The sequence below is a fragment of the Ambystoma mexicanum genome, chromosome 7p, assembly GCF_040938575.1.
Source record: "Ambystoma mexicanum isolate Mex_15411 chromosome 7p, UKY_AmexF1_1, whole genome shotgun sequence".
Classification (NCBI taxonomy): Eukaryota; Metazoa; Chordata; class Amphibia; order Caudata; family Ambystomatidae; genus Ambystoma; species Ambystoma mexicanum.
In genome coordinates, this window is record NC_090939.1 from 659374090 (window position 1) to 659393912 (window position 19823).

Genomic DNA, 19823 nt, shown 5'->3' on the forward strand with positions numbered 1-19823 from the left:
TGATGCCATTTCATCCTTTTACCTCCTCCAAATGGCATTTGGTCCAATTTTCATTTTGGGCTAACTCCGATTATTCTGATAATAACTGTGGTTATCTCTTGCATTGAGCAAAAAAATAAAAATAAAAACATTGCTTTTTAATTTTTGAAAATCCTCTCTGATGCAAAGCACTATGGGAGATATAGCTATAATTTTGGAAGAAGGGGGCACCGCCTTCACCCATCAAATATTTTAACCACTGAATGGAATAATCCCAGACTCCTCCTGGATATCGAGTCAATGGTTCATGCTAAAGTTGTTTTGTACCTGGTCCAATTCCGGTCAGCAGTTGTTGCTGTGCACTGCGCAGAAACTTACTTTTTCTCTACGGGGCAATTTCTCTATGGTGAAATGAATGGGAGTAGGCCGAAATCCATGTTTCTTGCTTCAGTTTTTAACAAATCGTTTCCAAAATGTGCTGTCTGGCATGCACCATGATAAACATAATGTTTGCAAAATATCAGCCAGATCCAGTAATTACATTTTCAGGTTTACAAACTTGATACTCAACTATAATTAATAATATATACATTAAAAAAAAAAGTTTTAATTGCACTAAAGTACAACACTAAGTAACCCACCAAAGCAAAGAAATACACAGGATATGCAGATTTTGGGGGGGGGGGGAAGACGGTATCAACAATAGGGTATGTAGGCAATGGTAGAGAAGTTCTAATTCAAATGAGGTTTTTTTGATTTTATTTTTAAGGTGTGGCGTGAGGTTTTGTTAATAGGGCTCCAACAACCAGGCCTTGGTGACAGAACAACTATGTAAACATTGAATTCCTCTTCTGGGGCTCGCCAACATCATGCTGTGCTTCTAGGCACTTTCTGCTGGGTCAAATCAGTTTGATAGGAGGCAAGCAGGGTGCTCTTCAACCAGTGGCAAGCGGTTAGAGAATCGAAGTAAGCTTGAAAACAGGCGATGGGTAAAAGCTTGCGTTTAGACGGCTCAAAAGGTGTTTGATGAGTTGACGCCACTGCAGAGGTGAGCTGTTTCTACTTGGTCACACGACGCTATGCAGTACTGCAGCTGTTGGCTCTAAAAACTTGGAAAATAGGAAGGTGGCGGTCGAGTCAGGGGCTTGAAAATTCTCAGAGCGGTATGATAGCATAAAATGCCAAAAGCAGCACCATTGGGTCTTGAAGCAGCTGCAAAACAACTCAAGAATTGCTGAGTCAGCTTGAAATCGTATTGAAGTGGTGAAACAGAGCCTATGGCTGCTCCTTTTGATTCTGTATGTTGTGGGATCCTCTCCAGGTTCTCAGATGAAAAAGGTAAGTCTTTCTTCTGCCCTTCCAAGCCAGCAAGGTTACCAGAGAACTTGCAGGCACTTCCATTACGCAGAGCCCTTCGGCAGAAGACCATCCTTTTCCAACACCAGGCCGCTCCAAATGTTTCCCTGAATTGGTTGGGGGCTGGAGGGGGCGGGGGAGGGTCTTGCTCCTTTTTTGGAAATCCTTAATGTCACTCCAATGGTAGGGCACAGGGTACTTGGAGCAGGTAGATTCCCCAGTACTGCTCCAATTAAATTCCTCAAGTCCAAAGATGATTCAGCTAAGGGGGTGTGATCCCACCACCTTATGGAGTCCTTTCTCCCTACAAATTGGTCTATTTTAAGCCTCCTGTAAGGGATAAACATAGACTGTTGTAACACGTGTTTGCCCTGATGCCGGTTGGCTCCCCGAGTGGCTTGTCTGCAGGGAGTTGGGAGGAGGGACATGAAGACCGAGGCATTTTCAAAATGGTGGAACTTCTCTCTTGGTACCACTCTATACTCTTTCCTCCCCTCTGTCTGCCTAAGATCAAAGGGACTCAAATTATTATCCACCTTTGTGACTTTCCTATTGTGCTGATAAAACTTTCGAGCACTGGCCCACACCCTACCAGGTATATCCTGTTCCACTGGGAAGGTGTCAAGCCTTCCTAGGCACAGAACATAGGGAGTCTTCAGGGCTTAGCCTAGCAACTATGTGTGTGAACCCCAGCACTAGACAAAAGCTTGGACAACCGTAGGAAACAAAAGGAAACCAGTTGATGATACAATGACATGGTATAACTATATTTTTATAGGGCGCTATTTCAAACCAGATATAACTATGCTTAACCATGCTACCACCAAACCTTGGGGATAAACAGTTATAATTTCAATCATGAATGCCTGCTATTAAAGGCAGCCTATGATATTGAACTAGCTTGGATTTCTGCGTGCTATGTCAGAAATGTACACGTTACTCTGGGGCTGCCATGTTGCCAAACCACGTGGCAGTTGCTGGTATGCCAGTAAAGTGGATCCAGCAAAGAGAACCCATGCGTACTATACTTTTGTGGTAGGGAGCATTTGGAAAGCAAGGCCCGATTAGCAGGGCTCACTATATACGAAAAAAAGTTATAAACAGGTTTGAGCTTGAACACCATTGCAGATGGCATTACTTTACAAAATTCCCCGTACACTGACCACCCTTTCTAAAACTGAGCCTTCTCACCACAAGTCTCCTATTATATGCCGACTGTTATCTTAAACAACTTTCGGTCAGCATACAAGACGATCCCTGCCCATAGGAATTTCCTCAATTCTGCTCATGTGCTCCCCAATCATCACAATATCCATTAGGAACCTACATGGTGTGTAGTTTTAGCTCTACCGCCTGGGTATTGTATTGGAGTTAATAGGGACACCTGCAGTAGTGGGAGCACAATGGATTTTTTTTTTTTTTTAAATTAAAGCTATTGAAAAGGGGTGAACCCTTCCAAGAAGGGCAACTTAGCAGGCCCATCATGGACACCATTTGCACTTTGTAACTGCAAGCCCTGTAACTTAATTGCTACTCCTTATGCTCTCTGCTTTCGAACAAGCAATCTCTCCGTGTATATAGGTGTGGGAGCTTTTGTACACAACACCGTTGATTAAGGAGGCAGCAATAAAAATCAACAATTATTACTAGATATTATGTGGCACCCATCATCTGTAGGTAGGGGGCTTAAACGGTGGTCACTGGGACTCTGAAAATTCCCCCTAGAATCTCATATGGCTGTCTTTCAGCTGCTTCATTTACTTAATAGGATTTGCATTTATGGGACTTTTTGATCGGTTTCCTCCAATTTCATTATGGTCAAAGGTCAGGTGATGTTTCCTTTGATTTTTAGTGGGAGAGATGAAAGGATGCAATGCCATTTGCATTACATCCATTATTTTGGTCAACAGGACAGTGACATGGCTCATTAACACCTTTTCTGTCACTCAGGTACACAACACCATGGCTGCAATGGTGTGTTTAAAAGATGCAAGAAAGCAACCCTTGTAACACAGACCGAGCGATAGGAATAGGTTTGAAATTGCCTGGAGCTGCAAGCTATTTTTCTCCTGGTTGTGGCCTAGAAAGCATGGTTAGCTTGGCAGCTACCAGGAGCTACGTTTGGCTCCCCAGACCAACTTCTGCATAGAAACATACCTATCTGACATAACATTTTGGATGTTGGGAAGAAGGCTAAATGAGCATTAGGACACATCTAGAAGACATTTAAAATATGTTAGAACCAGGGGGAGAGGGGAATCCATCCTCCGAGCCAATCGAGGGGCTCGCCGTGTGGGCTTTAACTCATGGTAAAACCCATGTCCCGAACCCCCGGAGCAGGATGAGGCTTTGATTTTGCACACTGGGAAGTAGGTAAGGCCCACACACATCCCCCTCCTAAATGAAGCTGCTTGGTCCCTTGCTGGAAAACACTGTTTTCCAGTGCTCGCCCCCCTCTGTGACAATGGACCACCATAGACAAGAAGGGACTATGTGTAGTTACGTTCTCCCGTGACCATGGCAGCCATCTTGGTTTTTTTTAAAGTTGGGAAACATCAACAGTGCCCTTTCTCAACTTAAAAAAATAATAATGATTTAGCATCCCAGAAAAACATGCTGGGATGCTATTAGCCCCCTGCCTATGGGCAGTGGGCGGGGATTTACCGGGTCTGGCAATGCTGGGGATAACGTTAAGGCCCCTGCGATCTGATAAAGCCCCCGCCTATCAGGGTTTGTTGCTTAAATTGGTCATAATGGACAAAAGGATATAGTAAGCCGCTCATGTGGAAGTTAGATTTGCTACTCGTTATGTACTAGCTCTTGTTCCACAGCAATAGCTCCTCCTTACGGGAGATGATGCCAGATTCCCAGGAGCTGTTTTTAGCTCCCGCTCAACTAATCCTTACTTCGATACTCGCAGCATCGTGACCTCCTCAATCCATAGCCAAGAACTTCAGGGATGTGTGCTGGAATGCTGTGTTGATTATAAATAGGGTGATTAACCCATTACCGCTCAGAAGTCTACTTTTCCTGGTGAGAAATGATTTTTCTAAACAACCTTAATGTGCCAATGATTATAACAGAAAATGAGCTACCGGTGATGGGCCCCGACCTACGGATCCCTACACAAATGCTGAAAAATAGTGCCGTGCCAAGATATAGTCACCCCTGGTGACATCGACAATACTAGGTTCCCAATCAATCTACAGCTGGGGCAGGTTTTGTCTCTGTGCCAACACAGTACCAAAAAAAGAGCAGGCTTGAGGGAAGCGTTTGAGTAGACATCTAAGACATTAAGATTGATGTTGCCTGGACCTAGTTAACGGCGACTAACAAAATTATGATCATGAAAAACGAAAGATATGTTTGTGACGCAATCCGGACAGTTGTCCTTTGTACTTTTCGTTGGGGGTGAGCAAACCAAGAGGGAGTGTGGAGTAATGGTCAATTTAATGCTGAACAGTGGGGGGATAAGCACATGCAGTCTGTGGGTAGCAGAATGCCACTTCAGTGGAGTAATGAGACACTCCCCTTTCTCCCCTCGCACACAACAGAGTGAACGCACTGCTACCTATATAGGAGGTCAAAGATGTAGTGTTGCTTGTGTTTAGGGGTTGAGGCCGTGTTTTAGTGCCCCTATATGTGGCTCTATTCTTTGGGTTCAGTGGTGTCAGTCTATGCTAGGTGGCCTGGGCAGGCTGTGTGAAGGGTAGGGGCATGCTGTGAACGTGTCTTCTGTGGGGTCGATGTGCGTTTAGAAGGGGTTTGGAAAAGATATGTTGATCCATTACCAATGCATGTGGAACAGTTATGGTATGGTGAGGGCACAGGTGCCATGCGGCAGCATGGCCTTTGACCCTTCTCAATGTATGCTTGGCCCCCTTAATTGGAGCTCTACCACCCCCCCACCCAATGAAGAACACTTCAACATTCGTTAAATTGCTCCTTTGACCAGCAGTTATCACAGCCTCTGTTTGCTTAGTCTTTTCCGTTCGGCGGGCCTGAAGCAGACTCAACAGGAGAAAATGGGTGCCATGTATATCAATTGGTGGGGCGGGGACTATCAATTGGGGGGAATCTAAAGCAGACTTCCGGCATAATGGCCACCCAGTTTGCTATATGTGCTGCTGACAATTTAACTTAAAGCAAACGGTTTATTTAATTTATGTTTTTTAGCCTGAATTCGCCCACAACTATCCTGCCGTTATGTGCCCCTACCTTTTAATATTTTAAACCAGGATATCATTCTAGGGTCGATATTGGCCTCTCAAAGCGGCGCAAATGAAATGATTTCTATTAATCTATCAGCAATCATTTGAAAAAAATAACGGTTTATTGGGGGCAGGCGTTTGAATTTGCCTTTGAGGGTAGGACCCTGACCATGAACATGAGGAAGGAACCGGCCCTGCCCAGTCTAACATTTTTTTTTATATGCAAAACAGGAGGGGTGGGGGTTATGGGAGTCACTCTACCGGCACAAACACGGCCCATTGACCTGTTCTTGGATGGATGGCCCCCAGATGGACAAAGACTGAAAGAAGAAAAAAACGTGAACCCCTTGCTCACTGTTCTTTGAGAGGCACAGCTCCACCTGACCGATGAAGCCCGACTAGGCCGAAACACGTAGCTGTTGGTACTCTTGTTCAGAGGAGAATTGCCTAGCATTTCGGTGGTGGACTGCCCCTGGGGCAGGACAAAGGCTGATATGCAGGGATATTTCTCCTCCGTGAAAGGGACATTGAGCTAAAGACTTGGTTGAGACTCACCCGGGGGCCATCCACCCAAGAACAGGTCAATGGGCTGTGTTTGTGCCGGAGGGACTCCCAGAACCCTCCTCGTTTAACATTTTTTATAACTAACAAAAGCAATAGGATTTACAAGCTGCTTTAATAACATCTCTGCAACAGTCATTAAACCTCTTCAGCTACCTAGGTAGCTTTCTACTTTCGGACGTGTCAACACTGGATGTAGCTCCCTGCTTGTGCTCATTGTCATTTCATTACCAAGAGTTCAGTTCACAAACAGGACTTTAAAAGACAATAGCATTTAGCTTTAGCTACATGGACACGGGCCCAGCATCATGAAGCATAGTATAGTCAAAATGAAAACATCTCTATGGAGGCAAAGTGAGACTCCTGCCCCTCCCCCACTGCTAAAGAACTACAGTAGCGGTTGCTTCCTTTACACCTCCCTTCTGTCTAATGGATTTAAGTAATGAAGAACATTTAAATGGAACATTGTTATGGATTATCTTTTAAAATCACTGAGTGGGTACTTTATGGAAGACCTTTGAAGACTTCTAATATGTGCTTGGCAGGGGTGAAATTCAGGGTGACCTTCAAAGAACCTTATGAAGGGGAAGAGGGGGCGATTGCAGACTTCATTTCTTTAGTTATGTTTTTGTTCATTAAATGACTTACAGTTACAGCATCAAAAGATGATACAATGTATTCAATTATAACACTATGAGCAAATGATATTGGAAGATTTGTTTGGTTTCCATTCTACAACCATGGAATACAAGTAACCTTTTCTTTTCTCAACTTGCATAATGTCAGATTTTTAAGAACTACAAACATCGTGGTAAAATATAGGTTTACTGAAACCAGTTTGTCCTGTGACTTTTTTCGTGCTCCCACATCCCGTGTTTTATGTGTACCCCTTGGCCGTTGTCCCCCTCCCCCCAGTGTTGATTTATACAGAGGCCAGTGTGTGTGGTTGACGGAGGAAGCGGTACTTCCTGTCAACCTTGGAGTACAAAAATCAATTAAAAGTTCTGAGAACTGCTGAAGACACACCTGATTCGATCAGAGGTGCTCAGTCATCTTTTTTTTAATATCTGGATTGTTTCAATTCATGCGCTTGTTTAGAACTTCCTACTACATGCTCAGCTCATGGCCTACGCGCTTCTAGGTAATGTGGCACATTATAAAAAAACAATAAAATAAAAAAAGCAAATTCTCCTTGTAGTGATATGCGTCGCACGGGTATTGCACTCGGGTGTTGGGAGAAGCCGGGTTCAGACTGTTTTTGAGCTGCCTCTGTATTGCACTGTGTATGACGGGAAAGCCAATAGTAGGTAGCGAGGTTGGGTGGGTGCACCTCCTCAATATGGGACATGGACAATTTGCGCCTGGCTCTATGCTGAGACTCCTCCGGCTGCACCACACGGATGATGGCGACCAAGCTTAAACAAGTCTGGGGTTGCTGGAAATCCAGTACAGACTAAACATGGGAACAACAGACTAGCTGGCTTGCTCCCATTAGGGGCAGCAACAAGACAGATTGCATATGCCTTTAATCGCGCAGACAAGATAAACAGTGGAATTGAATGTGCTCAGAACAAGCCCAGTGGTTGTGGCAAAGGGGGGTCCGGGGGGAACGCGAAGCGTTTCCCCCGGGGAGTTTTTGGCGCTGCACACGGCCAGCGAGTGGACGTGGGGGTGCAGAGCGCCTCCCTGGGGGGTATTTAAGGGCTCAGGGAAGGTTCGGGAGGCAGGCGACGGTTAGGACTTGGTGATTGTCAAGTCCTGTTGCCTGCTCCCGAGCCTTCCCTGTAGTACCTGGGCCTAGGTGTGCGAGATAGAGCAGGTGAGGTAGGGTAGTCTTAGTAGAGCGGGCGGTTAGGTAATTTGTTAGTTTATAAAAAAAAATAATAATAATAATAAAAAAAAATAATAAAATTAATATATATACACACGTTGTGTGCATTTGTAAGAGGGGTGCGGTAGATAAGACACCCCTCGCTGCTTACCGTTGGGTCCCCGTGTCTCCTGGTGTGAGTCGTGGTGGTATTACAGGTAGTTGGGGGCATGAGGGCTCTGGGGTGCCGTTAGGGAGTTTTTGTTGCACATCCTTCCTCCGTTCGTGTGCCGGCGGGGTGTGGGGTTAGGAGAAGGATTGGGAGCACAGGGTTAGCGGCTTTCCCGCAGCTCCTCAGTGGAATTCCCACTTAGTTCGGCAGTGTTTGTCTCCCGGCGCCTGCGTGTGTGTGGGCGCGGTATCAGCTCCGTGTAGGAAGGGGGCAGTGCAGCTCCATTAAAGGGACCGCGTTGCTTTGCTGAGGGAGTGGTGCGGTGCTGCTTGTGCACCGCTAGGTGGCAGTGTGCACGGCAGTTATCTAGCACTATTTTGTGCCTTTGCTGGTGGTTTGGGGCTCCCTTTGCTTCGGGGATTTCACCTAGGTAGAGGGGAGGGGGTGCTTACAAGGGTAGAATATTGAAATAGGGTTTAAAAAAAAAAATTAAAAAAAATATATATATATACACAAAATAATATAAATAAAATAATAATAGCGATAATACTAGTAATAAATAGGTAAGCATAATTTTGGGGAGTAGTTTTCTGTTATTAATAATTAATACTATTTAGGTTAGTTTATTGTTTAGCACCCCGTGTGTTTTTTGTTTCTGGGGGTTTTAATTTTCTTGTTCAGGTTGCACAGTGCCAGGGGTACTGGTCCACGGGTAGGTACTGGCTCGGGGGCTTAGAGTACCTAGTTTAGCTTCAAGGGGCATATTTTTAGTGCACACTCGGATTATTGTGCACAATGCAGGCCAGGGAGCAAGCAAGAAGGGGCTGGTGGATGCTGGGGCTCTGAGGAAGGCCCTGGAAATCATTAGCAGGGCATCTAAGGCCCAATTGGAAGGGGCGGTAGGGGAAGTAACGGGATAAGGGGAGGTAAGTGGGGGGCGTAGAGCTGCGGCAGACGGGGCTCTTGCGGCAGTGGTGGCTTGCACCCCTACGGCGGGGAGAGGGGAGGTTTGGGAATCCAGGGGCAGGAAAATGAGGAGGGAGATAGACAGGAGGGCGGGCGGGGGAGAAATGATGTCGGGTGGGCAGCCAGGGAGGGAGGAAGGGATTGATAGCCCTAGGGAAGCTGGGAATGATCAAAAGGGAGGGGCTCGAGGGAACAACAGTAGGGGCAGGGATGGGGCACAGAAGGGGGTGTCAGGGCAGAGGGGAAGAGGGGGTAAATACCTGCAGAAGAGTGCAGGCGGGAGAAGGAGGGAGAGGTCCCCATCAATTGAGGAGGGTAGAGTGGGGCACGGAACGGCCCCCCCGGGTAGGAGGAGTGAGGGCGGAGGGCGCTGCGCAGCCCCCGCTGGTCAGGTGGAGGTTGAGGGTTTCAGTACGGCCCCTCCTCGGTCAACGCAAGGAGAGCCTAGAGGGCGCAGCACAGCCCCTAGCAATGAGGATTCCAGGGTGGAGGTCGGAACGCCTCGCCCGAGAGAAGAGGACCAGGCAGGGGTTTCTACAACCCCGCCGAGAAGACGTCAAAGGAGTGGCGGGGCGGACGCCCCGGGCTCGCAAGAAGATCATCAACTCATCTCGGGCATGAACTTGCATCCGCAATGGTATTTAAGGGGTGATGAAGTTGGATGGGAGGAATGGTGGTCAGTCAAAATCTCGAAAACAAAATCTCGAATGACAAAAAGCCCGAAACAAAAATCTCGAAAAAAAAAATATCACATTTTTTATTTATTTATTTATATATGTTTTTGGGGTCAGGTAAGTAAAAAAAAGGGGTAAAATAAAAAAAAATGAAAAAAGGGGGTTTGGGGGGGAACCCCCCCCATTTTGGAAAAAACACATTGAAAAAAAATTCGACATTTTTTTTTTCGGCCTTTTGTATTCGAGATTTTTGTTTTCGAGATTTTTTGATTCGGTATTATCACTATGAACCGGGAGGAATATGTGGGGCAATTGGAATTGGAAGATTACAGGGCGGAAAGGGGGGAGGAGAGAAGAAGTTCAAGGTGGGATAGGGAAAGGGAAGTGCAGGGTGGATGGGGTGAAAGGGGTCAAGGGAACTATTGGCTGGGTGAGTGTGCCGACATGTTTTGTCCCCGCAGTAGGAGCCCTCTAAGAAAGGAGAGGAGGAGCATCGGTGTAGACGTCAGACCACAGGCGGCAGGTGTGGAAGGAGGTGAGCGGGAAAGGGAATGGTCATCTGCATGGCAGAGAGGGGTCACAAATAGGGGGACAGGGGATGAACGGTCTGGTCTTCAAGGTGTAAGGAAAGAAGTTGGTGTGCAGGCCATTGGAGCCGAGGGGGTTGAGAAGAGCATTTGCTCAGTGGAGGTCCAAACGGACAAAGTGGTGGAGCCAGTGGGGCTCGAAGTGCAAGCTGGTAAAGATAAGGAGGTGGAAGTGAAAGGAAAGGAGAAAAAATTGCCATACATGGGGATAACAAAACCATTGGGGGCGCACTTGATGGCAGCGACCAGGGAGAAGATTCAGGCGGGGGAATTTGTGGATGTCTTCAAATTGCTCCATAGGGAAGTGAGAGCGAAGGAGGGGTCTAAGGAGGAAGAGAGGGAACTGGCTTCACGCCCGAGGGTCCCGGTGACCATTGAGAATTGGACGTCAGCGTTTATCATTTATGCCAGTGTGTATTGCGAAAAATTCCTGGAGCGTTGCGTGGCCCTGCTTAAATATATGGATGTAATAAGGAAGGCTTTCACGAGCTTTGGGGGCTTTGTCTGGGTAAGGTATGATGAGGAATTTAGAGCGAGAATGGCAGAGGACAGTCAGGCGGTCTGGGGGGAGATAGATATGGATCTCTGGCCGCAATGGATGGCCCCAACGAGGCCTGCCCCGACATTACACACAGCAAGTGGGCTGCCTGTGCCTTTCCGGCCCTTTCTTGGTCGCCCCGCCCATGAGGGGGTGGGGGGAGGAGGTAGGGGTCAGTCCTCAGCAGCGTGCTGGGGGTACAATAAGGATAGCTGCGCAAGGACCCTGTGTAGGTTCACCACAAGTGTAGCAAGTGTGGTGGAAAACACCCTCTCACGCAGTGTTTCCAACAGGGAGACAGGGGGAGGGGGAGAGGTTCAGGAAAAGGGGTTGGGGGGGAAAAGCTTTTACTCCAATTAAAGTGGGTGTGTTGGAAAAATGGTTGCAATTTTATCCAGATAGGGAAGGGGCTAAGATTTTGAGTGAGGGGTTTTGTCAGGGGTTCAGATTAGGTTACCAGGGTGCGTCGGTGGGCTGAAAATTTGAAGTCGGCGAGAGAGAATGTTGAGGTGGTAAGACAAAAATTGAACAAGGAAATAGCGGCAGGAAGGATAGTGGGCCCATTTGATGACGTGCCGGGTGACTTAGTGATATCCCCATTGGGGGTGGTGCCCAAGAAAGCTCCGGGGGAGTTCAGACTGATTCATCATTTGTCATGGCCGGAGGGTATGTCAGTTAATGATTTCATTGCCCCGGAAGAATGTGGGGTTGTGTATGCAAGTGTTGACCAGGCGGTTGAGCTGATAAGGAAGGAAGGGCGAGGGGCCTTCATGGCCAAGTGCGATATCAAGGCGGCTTTTAGGTTATTGCCGGTGCACCCGGAGGATTTTTGGTTGTTGGGTTTGCAGTTTGAGGACCGCATATACATAGACAAAGCATTGCCAATGGGGTGCGCAATTTCCTGTGCTTTGTTTGAATGGTTCAGCTCTTTTCTACAGTGGGTTTTCTCATTCAGCTCGGGGTGGGAGAGTGTGCTGCACTATCTGGGTGATTTTCTGTTCATTAGCGGGGCAAAAAGAGAGGAGGATTGCAGAGAAATGCTATGGTTGTTTCTGGAATTGATGGAGGAGCTGGGTGTACCATTAGCCGAAGACAAAACAGAAGGGCCGGCAGTGGTGTTAACATTTCTAGGAATTGAACTGGATTCAGTGGCCATGACCTCACGCTTGCCGCACGACAAGGTGAGCAAATTGGTGGTACTGTTGGAGAAAGCGGTGGGGGCCAAGAAAATGATGCTGGTGGAGATGCAGAGATTGGTTGGGCATCTGAATTTTGCATGTAAGGTGGTGGCCCCAGGGTGGACGTTTTGCAGGAACATGGCAAGGGCCATAGCGGGAGCAAAGTGCCCACATCATCGGATAAAAGTATCGGGGGCAGTGAGGGAGGATTGCAGAATTTGGCTGCGCTTCTTGGAGAGTTTCAATGGAGTGTCAATGTGGTTGCAGGGAGACCCGGTGACATGGGAAGTTCAGATACTCTCGGATGCAGCGGGGGCCGGTGGTTTTGGAGTGTTTTGGGGGGGAAAATGGTGTGCGGAAAAGTGGCCAGCGAGGTGGTTGAAGGAAGGGAGGAGTATAGCATTTCTTGAATTTTTTCCATTACTAGTGGCATTGGGGTTGTGAGGGAAGGAGTTGCAAAACAAGAAGGTGAACTTCAATGTCGACAACGAATGCGTGGTCCATGTCGTGAACAAACAGTCAGCTAGGGATCAGAGGGTGGCAAGACTCAGAGAGTTTGTGATGCGCTGCATGGAATGGAATGTGGTGTTTAAGGCAACACATGTGCCAGGGAAGGATAATGGCATCGCTGATGCATTATCTTGTTTTCAATGGCAGAGATTCCGTGGATTGGCTCCAGATGCAGATCAGGAGGGGCAGCAGATTCCGGAGGAGCTGTGTAAGATAGGAAGCTGACAGCGCTTGCTCTGGTGGAGGGTTCCTTGGCCGCGGCATCTAAGAAGTCATACAGGAGGGCCTGGGAGGATTTTATTAGAGGAGGAGCTTGTAGTTGGAAGGGTAGATGGGATGCGGAAGAGGGATGATGTCACGAATTTCCTTCTGATGTGCATGGACAGGGGCTGGTCAAGGGCAACGATAGCAGGAAAGCTAGCAGGGATTGCCTTTTACGGGAAATGGTTTTGGGGTTTTCAACCAAGTGGGGGGGGAGATGGCGAGTAGGATGTTGGAAGGATGGGCAAGGGAGAGTAAGAGGGACAAGGATAAGAGGAGGCCGATATCGGCTGAATTGCTGCAGAGGTTGATTGAGGTGGTGGGGGGAGTTTGCTGGTCGGTATGGGAAGGGGAACTGTTTGCGACTTGTTTTACATGGTTATTCTTTGGGGCTTTCAGGGTTTCTGAGTTGGTCGGGGGAAAAGGGGGGTAGGGGGACTGCAATGGGAAGATGTTCAAATTACAGAAGAAGGTTTAGACATCAAGATTAAAAGGTCCAAGACGGATCAAAAGGGAAGGGGCTCTTGGGTTCTGCTGGGTCGAGGGAGCGAGGTTTTATGCCCAGTTCAGGCAGGCAAGGTGTGGAAGGAGCGCTGTGGGGGTAAGTCAGGCTTGGTTTTTCAGCATGCGGATGGATCGCTGGTTTCAGCGGCACAGGTGCTAGGGGTATTGCGGAAGGCACTGGTGACGGTGGGTGAAAGGGCTGAGGATTTCGGGACTCATTCTTTTAGGATGGGCGCAGCATCTGAGGGTACCAGACTGGGTTTTTCGGAAGACAAGGTGAAAAGATTGGGGCGTTGGAGGTCGGGGAAATACAAGGGGTACGTCAGGGATTTTGGAAAAGGGGAATGTTGAAGAAAGGTGGAGGAGGACTTTGTGGGCAAAATGTTGTTGTTGTATTATTTTTGACTCGTCAGTATTTTTTGTAATTTCTGTTTCAGATGCTGCGCAAAAGAAGGGGGAGTTGGCGCAAGTTTGTATTGTTGGCCATTCAATTGTGAAGTGGGCTGGGAAAAAGGCGGAGAAAAGGGTGTTTGGAAGGCAGTTGTGGTGCAGTTACAAGGAAGTGGTGGTGAGATGGCACGGTTTGGGGGGCCTGCGGTGGGATCAGCTCCTGCCCATATTGGCAGGGATGAGGGAACGCTATGGGGTTCCAAGGGTGGTGATGCTGCATGCTTGGGAGAATGACTTGGTGAGAGATACGGGGGTGGCTCTGCTAAAGAAAATGAAGAGGGACTTAGTGTGGGTGCGGGATATGTGGCCTCAAGCGGTGGTGGTGTGGACTAAGTTGTTGCCGCGAACAGTTTGGACGGGAGCGAGAAGTGAGGGAGCAATAGAGCGGGCCAGGAAGGGGATAAACAGGGAAATGGTAAAATGTTGTGCCTCGGTGGCGGTGCAGGTCATGGACCATAAGGAAATAACATATGAGGGTTTCCTTATCTTTAGAGAGGATGGGGTACACTTGTCCGTGTATGGGAATAATCACTACCTGGCGGACTTGGGTTCTTGGCTGGGAGACTGGGTAAAAAGTTTGAGGTAGAAAAATTTGGGGGCGGGGGTTGGGGCAGAAAGAACTCCTCGGGGAGGGTTTCTCTGGTGCCGGAGGCAGGGCCCCTTTTGATGTGGGGGGAGGGAAGCACAATGGGGTAATGACACGGGAAAGGAGGGGGTGGCCTGTCACATTAAAGCGACCTTTTCCACTTTTAAATGAGTCTGGGTATTTGTGCAGTAAGCCAAAAGGGGGGCACCCGGGGGGAACGCGAAGCGTTTGCCCCTTGGAAGTTTTTGGCGCTGCACACGGCCAGCGAGTGGCCGTGGGGGTGCAGAGCGCCTCCCTGGGGGGTATTTAAGGGCTCAGGGAAGGTTAGGGAGGCAGGCGACGGTTAGGACTTGGTGATTGTCCCGCCCTCCCACCCCTTCATTTTGGCTTTAGGGTAATGTCAGTTATGGAATAGGGGGGGGTCCATTGTTCATGGGATTATGCGGGGGGTTTCTAGATGTCATGGGGAGTTTTTTATGAGTTTTTGGGGTCTGTTATGAGGGTAGGGTTTGGTATTTTTGTGTGACAGGTCGGGGCATTGTGAAAGTTTGTGTGTAATATATGTTGCTGATGTGGCAGGTCACGCTGGCTGCAGGTCATAGGAAGGGGGAGTTTGGTGTAGAGGGGAGTTTAAAAGGGGTTGAAGTGGGTTGGGGCGCCGGGGGCATGGCCCCTTTTGATGTGGGGGGAGGGAAGCACAATGGGGGAATGACACGGGAAAGGAGGGGGTGGTGCTGTTTGCACAAGCAGGTTACCCCGGGGGAACAGGTATTGAGCCTGGAGGGGCATGGCCCCTGGGAGAAAGCGGACGCCTGGAAAAGGGGCAAGGAGACGGTAGGATCCAAGGGATCATTAGGGAGGAAATTGGTTATTTAATTATTTAATTGTTGGGGGAAAATGAAAATGTTTAAGTTATTTAATTGATTGTTCAAATATCTCTTTAGTTTGTTAGGCCATGGAGACAGTTAAGCGTTTTGATTATAAGCTTTGGCCTATCACATTAAAGCGACTTTTTCCACTTTTAAATGAGTCTGGTTTTTGTGCAGCAAGCCAAAAGCAAAAGCTTTTCTTTCATCACTTTTGGGGGTCTGTTATTGCTAGGAGAGGGAAGCGGTGTGGTATCGTCTTTGGAGCAAGGATTTGGTATGTCGAGTTTAGGAGCGTGAGTGTAAGTGTCAGAATGAAGATGGGGTTAAGGCTATGCTTGCCGATGTGGGACAGAGACTTCTATTTTAAGCGGGTGCGCATGTTTCAGGTAAACAGTGAGTCAATTGTGAGGGTACTGTGTGCGCTTCGTTAACAGTCAGTGCCTCCCAGTGACATGGACACGTTATTTGCAGGAGATGCCTGTGTGGCGGACTCTTTGGGTAGGATGTATACTGGTTCTTGGAGCTTGGATGGGAACAAATAAACAGTGGTATTGTCGGGAGGGACTGTTTGTGGAGCGGTGTATTTAAGTAAGGGTGGGGCTGATCCATTGCTTACTAAAATTAATTATGGGTGCTTTTATTGTGAAGTACCCCTTGGGGTCCGTATGTGGTAATGTGCATACGTATGCTATGGGGGCCTGCCACTTAATGATCCAAGAAGTTAACACAGAGCTATTGCAGGGGGTACAAATACTAGGATGTGTGGTGCTGCATGGGGGGGTTATGCATTTTTTGGTGTGTATGTGGAGGGGGTGCCATTGAGTGGTGTCTTAGCGAGTAAGGCGCAATTAGTGTGTGGGGTGTGTGCAATGGGCTCTTTAGAAGCGTGGTGCGATTTTAAGCATCGTGTTAGTCGGTGGATGAGTCAAATCTGTTCTTGGCTTGCCCATGTTATTTATGGTCACAAAGGTATTGTCAGCAGGCTGCCGGTGTGCGAAGACTGGTGTGACATCGGACCGTTACAATATTCGGTTGCGTGGGCATTTTCTTACCTGCGTGAGACATGGGCACGGTAGCGTTGCCAGCTTTGGGCTCATTGTAGATGACCACAGCGGCGGCATTCCTTCGAGCGGCATTGATAACCTTCTCCTTGAAGGTGCAACCACCCCGGGCCACCAGTGCAATCCACGGCTCGGCAGTGTCTTCCTCGCCTGGAGGTTGCGGCCAGGATGCGGACCCCGGCACGTAGTAGTCGGTGTCAACAGCACAACCCTCCAGGGCCTCGGGCGGTGCTTCGGGGGCAAGCGCCGCTATGGGAACCCCCACCAGCCCCTGGACGCTTTCCTTGGGCGAGCTGTCGCCGTAGCGGCCGCTCTCCGTGCTACCCAGCACCGTCAGGTTGCTAGCCGGGTCCGTGTATGCTGTACTCACCAGGGCCGTGTACCACTCCTGAGACCGGCCCCAGCTCTGCGTCGTACAGCCCAACACCAGCAACAGGAGGGTCAGGGTCGGCCGCATCCTTACCACCCAGAAAAGCGGGCCGGGTGGTCTGGCTAGGGACGAGGTAACTCCGACCATGCAAGGAGAAAAGGTAGTAGACAGGAGCAGCAGGGGAAACAGATGGGTCTTGCCTAAGGATACAAGCTCACGTCCACAGAAATGGGGGCAATAAGAGCCGGGTACACAGAGCGAGAAGACACCGGCAGCCACAGCAAGCTTCCTGCTGTCAAGAGCAAACACAGCAAAGGGGAGGAGACATGCATGTGATGCGAAAGGGTGGACCTGCCGCCGAAGTGGAGGCGGGGCGAAGCCGACAAGAAAAGGAGCTCAGAGAGGAGGCGGTGTCGACGGGGAGGCGTGAAAGGGGATTTTCCAAAAGGAACAAAAGCTTTAATTTATGTGGGTTTTGATTATTAGAAATGCTGCAATGTACTCGAAATATGTGACGTCATGGAATACAAATTGCAGACATGCTATACATTGTATAAAGGAAACACATATATTATAGAAGCTGGCAATGAGTGCCTGATAAAACTGGAGCTCTGCGCACTTCCCAAAGTTTTTGTTGGAAACGACTTGGGACACGAGAGATTAGCAATCAAATGCAGATTTGTTGTTTTTGAGATGTGAGGAGGTGTCGAGTTTGTGAGGGGTGTGAACACGGGAGTAATGTGGTGGATGTATCAGAGGCTTGTGAGTTCATCTAGTTTATTACATACGTATAACTCGGCGGCCATGTTGGAAAATACATTGTCCTTTCTACGACAGCAAAGCATAGTGACAGGACAAAAATCACTTCTGAAATCGCCAACTTGTATGCCTTAGTTTCAATAGAAATATATATATTTAAACTACATCATAATATCGCAAAGAAAGGTTTTTAAATAACGTTTCACTTTTCGCACAGAAGCTGTGTGCGAAGTGCTAATTTGTTCAGTAAAACCGAATATGATGAATTTCCGTTAAAGAGGTGGATCCTTGATTAGTTTACTTCCAAACAGTAGGCGCGCCTGGCGTAATGGTGTGCATGCATTCTGCTCCCTTTTCTAAGAGGGTGGGTCACTGCCTGCAAGGGTTCAGCCGCAGGTCAGGCAGGCTCTTTGTTCCCTTGTTTGCCGCTGTTGCTAGCGCGTGTGGCTCTTTGTTGCAGGCTCGTGTGCGGCCTCCATCTGTCACATATCTGGACTTCATTACCCCCACAGCCTCGGGCTCAGCCCAAATGCCCTTGCAAGCTGCTGGTCGAGCTGCGCCTACGCTCCCGATGCCATCCCGAGGGGAGTTGGACTGTGGGGACATCTGGCATCCTCTAATCGTAACCCCCTCTACTCCAACACAGAAAGACAGAACCAGAAAGCCATATGTGGCCTTTGGATCGCGCCCAAGAGTTACATTCTCAATGTACACACCGACACTCCCACTGCTACATGCCCGCACATCATGCTAGAGTAGCGTGCACTCTTCTCCTCACAACCGCTTCACGAGACAACAGACACAAGAACTACCTTTGCCAATTGAAATAACGCTGATTTACCGCACTGTTTAGGGTTTGTATTTTTCCCCATTATGGTGTTGCATGGGGTTAGGCGAAATACTACATGCACTAATTTTGCCTGGACTGTTACCAAAGCTTGTTAAAGCTGTGTTACTCGCCTCCACAGGGGTGTAGCCATTCTCAACATTTTTGGGGGTTGGAAGGATCCTGAAGGACAGTTTTAAAAAGCAGGTTGCGGGGGTGCTGTTGAGCAGCCAACGAGATGGAGCTGGGAGCTCCAGCCCTGTCATTTCCTTAGCAAGGGCATCCCATTGCCGCGCCTCCCCCTCCTCCCACTCCTTGCCCCTGTCCGGCCTGCCCCATTCATGCCGCCCCCTTCCCCCCCCAGTGATGCATTAATGGAAATAATAAACCAAACCCAATTTTTAAAGTTGGAAATCTTAATGCCACAGCAGCTTTATTTGCATAAAGTCAAGGAGTTATTTTACAGGCGATCCGTGTATTCACCACACCACAGGTTCTTCTACGCTGTGTGGGGCTTCTTGGGTATACCCCCCCTGCCGTCCGCGTATGGTGGCCGCTTCCGATGGAGCCCGGCCCTCGCTACCAGTTTCTCTCTACCCATGGCCATTCGTTGCTTGTATTGTACTTTTTCCGACATTTCCCCGTTGATCTATTGTACCCGTTTCTAAATCACAGACGCAACTTTTCCGGTGTCCAAATATGACAGTTTCTAACTTACAGACACAACCTTTCCGGTGTCCAAATATCACAGTTTCTAGCTATACAGACACAACCTTTCTGGCGCCCAAATATCACAGTTACTACCCATATAGACATAACTTTTCCTGTGTCCAAATATCACAGTACACATTTCTACTCTACTCTGAACGCCCGTCCCCTTTTGGGCTAACTCTTACTCTGAGGGCGTTGGGTTCCCTTACCCTACCTCTTCTACCCAAAGTATTCCCATATCGCCCTACTGTCCCAAAGGGCTGCACTTCGCCTAAGTTTCCTTCTTCCCGTTTCCTCACCCTAGGCCCTCCTCAGTTATCTTACCCATGGTGTCGCCCCAAGTTACGTAATCCCTAGTCCTTCCCCTCCATCCCCCCGGCGCGCTCCTCCTCTCCCTTCTGGTTCAATTCCCTTGCGTCCGCCCCTAACCTTTTCATCCACATACAGTTCCCTGTGATCCATTCTCCCCCAAACTACCGTCCCCGCTGACCTCGATGTGTCGTTCTCTCAGTTTCCCCAATTACCGCCGTCGCTTCGTCCCCAGCCTTGCGCTTGCCCCCCCTTCACCAACTTGGACCTTGCGCCCCCCCGGTTCCCTCTTGTCACCCCTCGAGCCCATTTTTCGTCACCCCACTTCCCCCTCTGCCTATCCTTCCTTCCGTTATCCCTTCCCCCCCACCTGCTTCTTTGGCAACCCTCCTGTGCCACCATACCATTGTCTTGCTCCCCCCAATTTCCCTTGTTGACCTTTGTTTTCACCTTGTTTTCCATTTTTTCTTTCCACCCCTGTGCATTTTGGGGTTGGAATGGCTTACAAGGCTACTAAACCCTCCCCTTCTTCCCCCAGGGCCTCCCATGAGTCTGTTACTCTTGGGCGCTGTAGG

At 48.7% G+C, this 19823-nt stretch overlaps 1 protein-coding gene across 2 annotated transcripts in view; it reads right to left on the bottom strand.

Annotated features, from left to right (window-relative positions):
* Positions 1-17113, bottom strand: part of RNF149 (ring finger protein 149) — a 175945-nt gene extending 158832 nt beyond the window's left edge. The window contains exon 1 of one of the 2 annotated variants that reach the window (XM_069636717.1): positions 16265-17113. In XM_069636717.1, the coding sequence (XP_069492818.1) occupies positions 16265-16790 (526 nt within the window). In that variant the 5' untranslated portion in view covers positions 16791-17113. The remainder of the gene's footprint in view (positions 1-16264) is intronic. The other variant, XM_069636719.1, reaches the window with a different exon arrangement.
* Positions 17114-19823: the final 2710 nt, after the last annotated feature.